Here is a 12,065-nt window from a genome sequence, read left to right on the forward strand (position 1 = left end):
CGGGTCTAGAAAAAAATTCTGGCCCGCATCCTAGGCCCGGGCCGGGCCCGGCCTAAAATATGGGTTTGAAATTTTGTCCATGCCCGGCCCGGAAAAAATCCCTAAGCTCGAGCCCAGCCCGACCAAGCCCATTTTTTTAATAAACACTAAAAATTTATTTTAAAAATAAAATAATAAAAAAATTATTTTAAAATTATTTTAAAATAAAAAAATAAAAAATAAATATTTATTATATATTCAGGCCGAACCTGGGCCAAAAAAGTGGTGCCTGAGGCCCAGCCCATTTTCTAAACGGGCCTCTTTTTTTGCCCAAACTCATATTTCGGGCCTATATTTTTACCCGAACCCTCCCATATTTCGGGCGAGCCGCCCGACACATGAGCACCTCTATCCAAAATGTGCCAAAAGTGATTTTGGATAGTAAAATGTCTAATTAACCCTTATAGTAAATTGAAATTTAAATTTTTTATCATTCAAATATGTAATTATTGTACATAATTTAATGTAAAAATATTAAAAATAAATACCTGGAAGAAAATATGTTGAGATTAGAGGATTCATTTTAATGTCATGTTAAGATTAAACTTTTGTATTCAATGTTATTACTCAATTAGAATCCACACAAAACGAAGGTTCCAATAGAATAATCTAGCAATTTACGTCCATTTATTAAGCATATGAATCCATAAGTAAAGGTATGTCCATCAAAAGAGTGTCCAATAAGTCCAAGAGTTTAGCAAATGAATCCATAAGCAAAAGATGGTGCAAGATGAAAATTCAACCTTTTAAGTGCAGTCCAAAAATAAAACATATGGTATTATAATCATTTGATAACTTCAAAGCTTATAAAAAAAGATTTCAAATATTTATTATGGTAATTTTCATATGTCTACAACAAACCAAGGTTAATTTATTCAAGCATTTATTATGTCAGCTGTTGTCTATAACAAATAAAAAATCTTACTTTACAAGTATGATTATGGCAAGTGGTTGAAAATCAATTTTAGCTCAAATGATAAGTATGGAATTTATCTTAATATTTGTCGAGAGTCTCACCCTTTCGCCTCAGCATTGAAAACTTAGAAAAGCATAACAAAATTAAACAATTCAAACTTAAATGAAAAAGACATATTAGATATAAGAAACTTGAGATTTTACATGTATAAAGAAAGAAAGAAATACTAACAAGAAATTATCTTGATCTCCCCTCCAAGTTGTCTCCCATTCTGAAAAATAAATGCTACTTATAGAGGTTTGGGAGGAGGAAAATGACAATGCCAAAGACTTGTTAGTAATAAATTGCTAGATCCCACTTCTTTTTCATTTTTGGAATTATTTTTCACATGTTATTTGATGACTTCTTTTGTTCAAGTTAACGACTCTCAATTGGAAAAGTCAAAGAAAGTTGATTGAATATCTACATATTGTAGAAGATATGATTCAAATACGAAAATGCGTCAAAATTGTCCATCAATGTGAAACTTGTAAGATTTCTTCTTGATGCATTTTGATATTGGTGTTCCAATATTTGAACAGATCTTCAACTTCTCTTTCTGATAATATAAAGTACACTTGAAATGGAGTCCAAGAGTTCGAGAAATGATTGAAACAGTAAAAAGTGTTTTGGTTGGAAGTTTTAAATATGTCCAAATTACAAATTTTGAATTTTTGAGCATTGAACTATCACTCATCATCTAAATGCGTGAACAACATTAAAACACACAATATTTACAATACAAATATAAAAAAAAAAGTCAAATCACCTAAAATAAATTCAAATTATTTCTTTATCGTTAGAGTTGTATGACCCGAATCCTTGTTAAAATAAAATACATTTCTTCTATTTGATATTAATTAGAATAAAGTTTTTCAACCTTTAAATAAATGTAGTCGAAACTCGTCTTCTATAGTTCGGTTTTTCAACATTAGTGAATTCTCTTCTTCTCTACTCGTGATTTTTTCCCAAAAAGATTTCCACGTAAAATCTGTGTATTTTATTTTTCTTATCTTATTGCTTTGCAATTGTTCTATATTGTTATTATCAACGTCCAGTTGTTAACATTTACTTGTTAAACATTTAATTAAAATTTTTTTATTTTAAAACAACCATGTTACTAAGTCAAACTATAGGTCGATAAAAAATTAAAATTTAGCTTGAGTTTTCATTAATAGAAGTTTAGTTTCTTGAACTTGGAAATTTTATATTAATCAATTAATTCAATCAATATCTTTCTACTTGAGAGAGAAAGTAATTGCAAAATATAACAAAAATATGCATAAAATTAGTTGAGAATACGTTTAATTTTTTATAATTACAGTTAAAATAAAAATTTCATAATTAGATTCTTGGAAATATTTAAATTTACTAAAATTTTCAAATAAAATAAAGATGATAACGTTGATATAGATTATTTTAGATTAAATTATGGTTATAAACCCTCTATTATCAATATCTACACTTTAATTTAAAATAATTTTATCCACCTATTTTTACAGTGTTGTAGTTAACACCTTTAACTATTCTAATTAAAACGTTGAGACAGATTTTTAAAAATACCCATTTTAATTTATGGATGCTTTACAAAAGTGTTTTAAAGAAAATTTTATGTAGATTTGAATGTAAAAAAAGTTGACAGGTGGAACCAATTTGGGAAGACATCATAGGTATGTGTAAGAACAACTTCAAGGCTTTGGTATGGTCAGGTAAAGCTTTATAGTTTACCTTTTCTTGCGTATCCAATGACTTTCTTCTAAAAATAGTTTCTTAATGAATAGAAAATCTTACTCCCAAGACCAAGTAATTGGCTTCTCTTACCTTTAGATAAATAAGTTACCAATAACATATATTAATCCTTGTTGTGGGGTGGATTGTTTGGGAGAAGTATTTAAAGTTTCGTCTGCTGAGTAGAGGTGATCATCGGCGGCCCGATCCCACAGCTCACCCGAAAAATGGGTTTAGATAAAAAAACGAGGTCCGTTTAGAAAATAGACCGAGCCTCGGGTAAAACTTTTTTGGTTCGGGCCCGGCCCGAATTATATATTAAATATATATATGTTTTTATTTTTAATCAGATATATATATTTTATATATATTTACTATGGGCCGGGCCGGATCGGGTTCGGGTTAGCAATTTTCTCTCGGGCCAAGTTTGGACAAATTTTTAGACCCATATTTTGGGCCAGACCGGACCTAAAATTTTGATTAGGCCCGGCCCAAACTCGACCCGGCCCAACCCATGATCACCTCTACTGCTGAGTAGTCAATCAATCCTCTAACAATGACAAAGTATCATCTTTTGGTGGGGGTTTATTCCCTAACTTTATGGAGAGCCGAAGTGTCTTTAATAGACTTTTCGTTGGCTTGTGTTCAGAGAGCTGGGAGCACTTCCATTTGTGAAGATATGACTTTTTCATGTATTATAGATTACTTAATTTCTTTAAAACTTTCATGTTTTAAGTAGTTATTTCAAGTTTTAAATAATTATTTCATGTATCACAAATTATTTAATTTGTTTAGAAGTTGAATTACTTTATTTACTAAAATCCTTTCATGTTTTAAATAATTCTTTCAAGTTTTAAGTTTTTTTTTTGTCAAAACTGACAACTGAGTAATCCAAATATTTCTACCTTTAAAACTTTTATTTTCTTTCATCAGTCGAGATTATAAGATTTTTATTCAAACAGTTAGTTTTTATCAAGGTTTTCAGAACTAGACCGACGGTTAAACCGGTCAGGCCATCAGTTCGTTGATCCATTTGGTCCAGCTAGTTCGATTGATTTGTTCGATTCAATCAAATAAATCATTAAAAATTCATTAAAAAAATGCTAAAAATTTAGTTCAACCAATTCAATAGAGTTTTGCCGAGTTCTTGAGTCAATCAATTCAAAACCCTTCTCCAAACCAATACTTTAACCGATTCCATTATTATTTAACCGTTTTTGTGGCATTCGATGTAATTTGTTAAATTTTTAGAAGTTAGATTGGGTTATTCTAATATTTGATTAGAGTATCATAACAATGTATTTTTAATACGTTGAACATATATTTGTAAGAAACTCAGATTGGAGGTGAAGCACAAATAATTAAATTTGAAATCAGATTCTTTTATATGAAATTAAGCTTGAATTTTAAAAGATAGAGTTCCAACTCCTTTAAAAATAAGAGTAGAAGTATAATGCAAAAATCATAGCCAGTGAACAGTGGAGATTTGAGGGTTCAAATGAAATCAAATCTACTGAAGATAACATTAATCTCATAGCTATTATTATAAACCAATGAGAAGAACAATCAAAGGGTACAAAATTTCAGACATTAAAGATAATCCCTAACACCAAATTACAATCTCAGGTCTTACTGGACCTAGTGTACATGCAATTTCAAAGAGCTTATCGACAACTCCAAAGTATATATGGACGAAATGTTCATGTTGACGACTATTTCTTATCTATCTATAGTCTAAACCTTCAAACGGGTTTGCTTCCGTATCATTCCATAGAAGAAGGATCCATCCGATCCAAAAAACGATTACTAGAGCTGCTGTGATTCTTTGCCAACAGAAGAACATGAAGATGAAGAGGAGAAAAAACGATATGCATTCCACTATAAGTCTGCCAAAGGAGGAAACAAGTTCTAACATATGTTCTTCCAACTCTTTGTTTTTTCTTGAAGTACCAGTGTCTAACACCTATGTCTGACACTTATTCGGAGATGGGTATAAGCTATGATCGACAAATATATGATATTTAACTAAAGGATCAATAGAAGACAATATCAGCTAAAACAGTTACTATAAGGCTACCTTATGGTTACATGCTGAAGATATATACCATGAAGGTTTGCCACTCACATCCTCAACCTTCCATGAAAACTTAACAGCTCAATTGGTATTCCATGTTGCTCGGACTCCAACGAGTTTATCATATTAAGCTCTTACCACTTGTCCCAAAGTTCCCAAATTTCCTGATACTGCTAGTTCAAGTCCGACAGAAGCCATTGGGTGAAACGAGGGTCTCCAAGTAGGTATCAGCTTCAAAACCATCCCCTGCCGGAATGCCATCGACCACTAAGTACTTATAACTATCGTCTTCCAAGTTGTACAGCAACAGTTTTCCATCAACATCCAACAGGGCTTCTCTGTTCTGCGCCAAACACAACGGCTTCATACATATGTATGAGAGACTGAGGGTTAATTTAGTCCATGATTTACCCACACCATACTCAGTCATCACCCAAAAATCATTGTGCATCTGATTGCGGCTATGGAGCACACACAGGCAACCATTAAGAACCCCAACCACGAACTCAAAGCTAGTATTGACAATGTCAGGTGCCGGCATATCCGAAAACACCTCTTCTTCCAAACTAAAAGCAGCAACCACACACCTACAATCCACCCCATCTTCGAAACTAACCATCCAGTGAATAGTCCCATTAAGAAGCACTCCGGATTCAGACACATTATCCACATATGGAAAACTACAAACAATCCTCCAAGAATCAGTTCTCAATGAGTAAACACAAACAGTTCCACAACCTACTTTCACTACCTTATAATCATCATTAACAAAATCATAACCGAAACCATAAAAACTCCAACCGTTCGGAACGAAACCCGAAGGTGGGTCTGGGATTCTCTTGGATTCTCTAGTGGAAGGATTAAACAAAAAAAGGGTATCTTCATCTGGGGCAATACAAACCAAACCATTACAAGAGCCTAAGATATCAACCCAATTCCTTTGGTTCACACAAAATGGCAAATTTAACTTCACCATTACTGGAAATTCATCATTACCTTCTTCACTTCTTTCACAATACAGAAAACCATCTCTGGCAGAATCTAATAACTCAGCTAATCCATTTGGCTTGTCTTTCAAGGGATAATCAAGCTCTAAAGCTACCAAATTCTCATCAAAACTACCATTTCTACCAATTGATTCATATTCAAGAGAGTACAAATTGTGTGAGGAAATGATTACTCTTTTTCTCTGAGAATAAAAACAATCATTACTAACGGTTTTTTTGAGGTGGGATTTGGCTAAAAGGGGATCTGACATAAGAGAAAGCCATTGCTTTGAGACACACCTGAATTGGCAAAGCGATTTGACGGGTAATCTTGAAAGGATTTCCACCAGGATTTCTTGGGGAAGAAGAGGGATTTCAGCTTCAACCGGTGATTGCTGCTGAATTCTTCTTTCTTTATTCATGATTTCAATTGCTCTAAAGAACCAGTTGTGATGGAAAATATTGAATAACCCAAAAGGGGAAATAATTAGAAAAGACAGATGAAATGAAGCAAAGTAGATAAAAGACGAGAGCAATTGGATTTTGAGCAAATTTGGGAAAATTTTTGAGTCAAGTCGACACCTGATGGGCTCAACTCAGCCCCCACTTTAAATGATAATTTTTTATTTTGCACCTTTTATGTTTATGAATTTCGATTTTCCTCACAAAATTATCACTTTTGGTCCTCAAACTCGAATTATTATTCACTATTCCAAAATTTTATTATTTTCAAATTTTGATACGATAAACATATTATTACATATGTAATGTTATGATAATTTCAACTTTTTACTTTCATATTTTACTTACAAAAAATCAATTAATAGTGTCGTTTGCATTAAAATTAAAATGCGAAAAATATAACTACTAAGAAAAATCCAATTAATTAATATGGACAAAATTTACAACTTTATGCATATAGTGAATGTTGTTTAAATTGTTTTTGTGAAAACGGGGTTGACTTGGATTTTGAAAATGAAAACGAAAACGGGAGTCGCCACCAATCTTTTTTGATGAGGTGTGATAGGATCACCTCGAAAAGTGGTTGTTTTTAATAAATGATTTGATTTTATTAAAACTACGATTTTGGTCCACGAAATTCAAAAAAACAGGTTCGGGAGTCGGTTACATACGAGGAAGGATTAGCACCCTCGTAATGCCCAAAATTGGTACCTAGTTGATTAATTAATGTCTTAGTGTCAAAGATTGAAAACTTTAAAGAGATTTAAAATACGATCCTTTATTGAAATGTTGAAAATTTTAGGGAAAAGGGCATATTTCACCTTAATCGAGAAAGAGAATTATATCCAGTAAGTTAGGACACAATGTCTTGAATTCCTGATGCGCGAATGAATGCCAAAAATTTACTTATTTAAAATATATTTAGTTATCTCGGGTTTAAAAATGGGATCATGCCCAGTAAGTTAGGACACGATCTTTTCTTAATTCCCGAGATCGTTTAAAACTTGAGAAAAAAATTGATCATGCCCAGTAAGTTAGGACACGATCTCTTCTTAATTCCCGAGATCGTTTAAAAATTGAGAAAAAAAAAGGGATCATGCCCAGTAAGTTAGGACACGATCTCTTCTTAATTCTCGAGATTGTTTAACTTGAGTTTGAAATGATTCGTGTATTTGGATTTATCGAGAAAATCGAAACCCCGTAAGTTAGGGTACAATTTTTCAAATCTCAAAATACAAAAAACAAATTTTGATATGTCGAGTAAAATGAAACACGATGTCGTAATAAAAATGCAAAAACAAATTACATTGTGGATACACATAACAAAACAATAATAAATACGATAGTGTAAAAATAATACGAGCAATAACAACAAAAATAAGATAAATAAAAGGACAAATCAATAACATACAAAATGATAAGCATACAAGCAAATAAAATTAAAACATTCTTTAAAAATAATAATAATAATGTAAATAAATAGATAAATAAATAAAATGAATGAAATTATAAAATGTAAAAAGATATATATATGTATGTGTATATAAAAACCATGAAATGTACAAAATATAAAAGTATGTGTATACATATATATTTATAATAATTAAAATGTACATATGTATATGTATATATATAAAGTATAAAGTATAAATAATATATAAGTATGTATATATATACAAATGAATCAAAAATTATATAAGCATATATATATTATAAAAAAATGTATGTATGTAAATATATATATGTAACAAAATTTGAATTTTTTTTTTGATAAAATGATTGGGAACTTTAATTATAAAACCAAAAACAAACAAAGCCCAACATTTTGACGCCCAATGTCAAGCAAAAACGGATAAAACAATCAACATCACTAAAAGCTTCCTAATAAATTAAAGAAAACAGAACAATAAATGAAAAAGTAAACAAAATCAGCCCCAATCAAATCTTAAGACGGCTGGCATCCATTTCTTTCGCGTAGTCAAATCGTTCTCCAGCCTTCTGACGATAGCACTTCCCCAAGAAAGATAATATCTTTTGCTATCTGTTTTGACTCCATCCCTTCCATCCTCTCCTTCAGTCCGAGTTTCTTGATTCTCTCCTTCTTCAGTCAAGCGCATACCGATCCAGATCTGTTCCCTTCAGGTAAATACTCTCTTCTCTATCAATGGCTCTTCTAGCCAACTTATGCGCGTTCGAATTTTCTGATCTATTGATATGTTGAAAATTAAGGTCTTGAAAACATGATATCTTGCTGTGAATATCGCTAATAATTGCCCCAATCACTGATTTATCAATTGAATTTTTCCGACATTTGTTGATGACTGTCTTGGAGTCCCCCGTGATTTTTATTGATGGCATTCGTAGAGCGATTCCTAATTTCATACTTTCCAAACAAGCTACGCCTCTGCTGCAAACGCGGAGGAAACCTTCTTATGTATCACCATCTTTAGCACCAGCAAATCTCCATTTTGGTCCCACCCTACCAGTCCTGTTGCTGACTTGAAGCTTCGTTTGTCGAAAGCTGCATCAAACTGGATCGCTGCTTTTGGTAAGTCCTCTTGAACACCATACTTCCTGACCATAGTTTTCTGTGTCTTCAAATCTCTTACTCCCTCAATCTCTGCCATTTGTCTTTGGATGCTTTGTGCTATAACTCGACCTGTACTGTTTTTCCTTTCATAAATAAACTGGTTTCTGGAGACCCAGATCGCCCATAAAGCATAGCAAAACAGTCGACATTGAGCATCGTTTCCTTTCTGGAAAACCCAGGTCAGCCACTCCAAATAACTCTGACTTGTATTATCCATGACCCAGAACAGATCTAACGATATCCAAATCTCTTTTGCAATAGGACAGTCTCGGAACACATGGAGACTTTCTTCAGGCCAGGATCGACATCGGGGGCATTCCTCATTAGTAATAACTTTCCTTCATCTGAGATTAACAAAATTAGGGATATAATCCCAAGAGATTCTCCAAATAGTCATTGTAATTTTTGGGGGAAGCTGTAATCCCTATAATTTCCTGTAAAAGTTCTTAGATTCGGTCTGTAACAAGTAATCGGTAGGATTAAGAGTAGCCTCTTGTAATAGTTTATAAGCGCTACGAACAGAAAATTCACCGGATAATTCTCCCTTCCATACTTGGATGTCTTCGTGCTCAGTCTCGGCTAACGACATTTGTAAAATTTTCTGGGCTGTTTCGACTTGAAAGGTATTAATAATCAGATCCTCCCTCCATTTCCTATTTGAATTATCAATGAGATCCGAGACTAACTGTATTTCCTTAATATGTGAATTGCTTTGTCTTTCAGCTCTATCGATTACCAGAATCCAACTATCCTCCCAAATAGAGATTTTGTCTCCCCTGCCCACTCTCCAGCACAGTCCTTGTTGGAGTAAACCTTTTGCTGCCCAAATGCTCCGCCAGGTGAGTGAAGGTAAATTTCCCAGCTCTGCCTTAAGAAAACATGATCGTGGATAATATTTAGCTTTCATGACTCTGGCTAATAACGAATTTGGAAAATTAAGAAGTCGCCAACCTTGTTTTGCCAATAACGATACATTAAATTGAGCAAGATTTCTAAAACCTAATCCACCGTTTTCTTTTAATGAACAAAGATTTTTCCACGTACACCAATGGATTCCCTTTTTTCCATGTCCTTTCTGCCACCAGAACTTGGCTATAAGACTCTCCATATCTTCACATAGTGCTTTGGGTAATAAGAAACATGCCATCGAGTAAGTCGGAATAGCCTGAAGAACAGCCTTGATAAAAACTTCCTTCCCCCCTGCGATAACAGCCTTATGCTCTAATTATCAATACATTTTTTGAGTTTGTCTTTCAAATTCTGAAATGATGTTTTTTTTCTTTCGACCCACTATTATAGGCAGCCCTAAGTACCGTTCTGGTTCATTAGAGCTTCTTACCCCCAACAAATTAACAACTTGTCTCTTATCCTCCTCCCTCGTATTCTTACTGAAAAAAACACTTGATTTTTCAAAATTTACACTGTCCTGAGCATGACTTGTATTCGCATAGAATGTTCTTGAAAAAATTAGCTCCCTTATTTGTTGCTTCACCAAACAAAATGCAATCATCAGCAAAAAAATAAGTGAGATATCTGCGGACCATTTCTGCTGATCCTTACTCCCTTTAAAAAACCTTTGGATGCTGTTAATCTCAGTAGGCTTGACAGCCCTTCTCCACATAAAAGGAACAAAAATGGGTAAGTGGGTCCCCTTGCCTAATTCCTCTAGTTGGGTAGAATTTTTCTCCAATATGTCCATTAATAATAACTGAGTAAGAAATCGAAGAAACACACTGCATAATAAGATTTACCCATCTTTGGTCAAACCCCATCTGTAGCATTATCCTGTACAAGAAATCCCACTCCACTCTGTCATAAGCTTTACTCATATCAAGTTTAACAGCCATATACCCTTTTTTCCCCAATCTCTTCTGTTTTAACTTATGCATTATTTCATAAGCGAGTAGCACATTATCTGAGATCAGCCGTCCTGGCACAAAAGCACTTTGCGCCTCATCAACACATTTTCTAATGACATCACTCAGTCGATTTGCAATAACCTTTGCAATGATTTTATAGAGAACATTACATAGGCTAATTGGCCTGAATTGGGACATATGAGATGGGCTAGGAATTTTTGGGATAAGGACTATATTTGTGGAATTGGCTAGACTTACCTCCCTAAACACCATTTAAAATCTGTAAGCAAAAAGTGGTAACATCATCCCCCAACAATTTTCCAACACTTTTGATAAAAGAGGGCTGGGATTCCATCTTCTCCTCCAAAGTCTTATCATCTCTCTCTTCCTCAGCCAGCTCCATTAGTTTCCTCATGAGAATCTGTTTTGTCTTCTTTCTTTCATTTTAGATTTGCTTAGCCCACATTTGTAATCCATTTTTCAAAAAGTCCAGTTTCTGAATCAGCTCTCCTGATGCGTTCTCCTACAAACTCCTTACTTCATTTTCGAAAGACTCTTCTAGGGACCACCACGCTTCAAACTTAAAATTGTAGCTCCTTCTTTCATCATACCTCCTTGAATTAATAAGGAGTGGACAATGATCTGACATCGAATGCACTAAATGTACGGCCCATGATTCGCTCCGATCCTGTGTATAAGGGGATCCATAGAAGCCTGTAAATCTCCACTTACATCCTTTCTCATTATCATCAAGAAGTACATCAATGTCTTTTTGAGAAACTGCTCAACGATATATCAACCTCATTCCTCCATGCTAAGCACAACCCTCCTCTCGTACCTTCTGAATCAACTTCAATACCATTTGTATACCCACATCTTCTACGAACTCGTTCATCTGCTGTCTGCCTAACTTTGTCTCCATAAAGAAGATCATTTGGGGATTATGTAACCTCAGCATCTGCCAAAGCCTTCTGACCGTCCGTAGTCTCCCCAAACCACGGACGTTCCAGCTTATGATTTTCATTGTGACTGGTCGGCTTGCCTCTTTGTAGTCGCCGATGATAAAAGGTTGAGATCCATCATTCTCCGGTTTCTTGTACTAGTACTGTCTGTTTCTACATTGCTAGAAAGATCTTCCATCTCCCCCCTATTTCGTTTTTCCCCTCCTCACCCACTAAGGTCTCATCTTCTAAATTATGCTCCATTGCCATATTTATCTGACTTGAACCATATTTGCTCTTTCGCCATTCTACAGACTGTACCCCTCCCTCAATACTAAACCCCAAAATTGGGTCAATAATCTTTCCCCCTCTTACTTTTGAACTTCCATCCCTATGTCTTGATTCATCAGATCGATTCTCCCCCCATCTTC

General features: G+C 34.0%; 1 protein-coding gene and 1 long non-coding RNA gene across 6 annotated transcripts in view; one reads left to right on the forward strand and one right to left on the reverse strand.

The window, feature by feature from the left end:
• Positions 1-4,242: 4,242 nt before the first annotated feature.
• On the reverse strand, positions 4,243-6,581 carry LOC105797606 (F-box/kelch-repeat protein At3g06240). Its single transcript, XM_052621208.1, has 2 exons — positions 6,576-6,581; positions 4,243-6,372 (listed from the first exon to the last, which is right to left on the reverse strand). The coding sequence occupies exons 1-2, from the start codon at positions 6,579-6,581 to the stop codon at positions 4,975-4,977; spliced, it is 1,404 nt and encodes a 467-aa protein (XP_052477168.1). The 3' UTR covers positions 4,243-4,974.
• Positions 6,582-8,201: 1,620 nt separating this feature from the next.
• Positions 8,202-12,065, forward strand: part of LOC105798829 (uncharacterized) — a 44,834-nt gene continuing 40,970 nt past the window's right edge. For 2 of the 5 annotated variants that reach the window (XR_008188714.1, XR_001135377.2), the window contains exons 1-3: positions 8,202-9,013; positions 9,101-9,457; positions 9,558-9,683. This is a non-coding gene — a long non-coding RNA (uncharacterized LOC105798829). Of the gene's footprint in view, positions 9,014-9,095; positions 9,458-9,557; positions 10,021-12,065 lie in introns of those variants that run through there. The other 3 variants (XR_008188713.1, XR_001135379.2, XR_001135374.2) reach the window with 3 other exon arrangements.

This window comes from Gossypium raimondii, chromosome 9 (genome assembly GCF_025698545.1).
Source record: "Gossypium raimondii isolate GPD5lz chromosome 9, ASM2569854v1, whole genome shotgun sequence".
Taxonomy (NCBI): Eukaryota; Viridiplantae; Streptophyta; class Magnoliopsida; order Malvales; family Malvaceae; genus Gossypium; species Gossypium raimondii.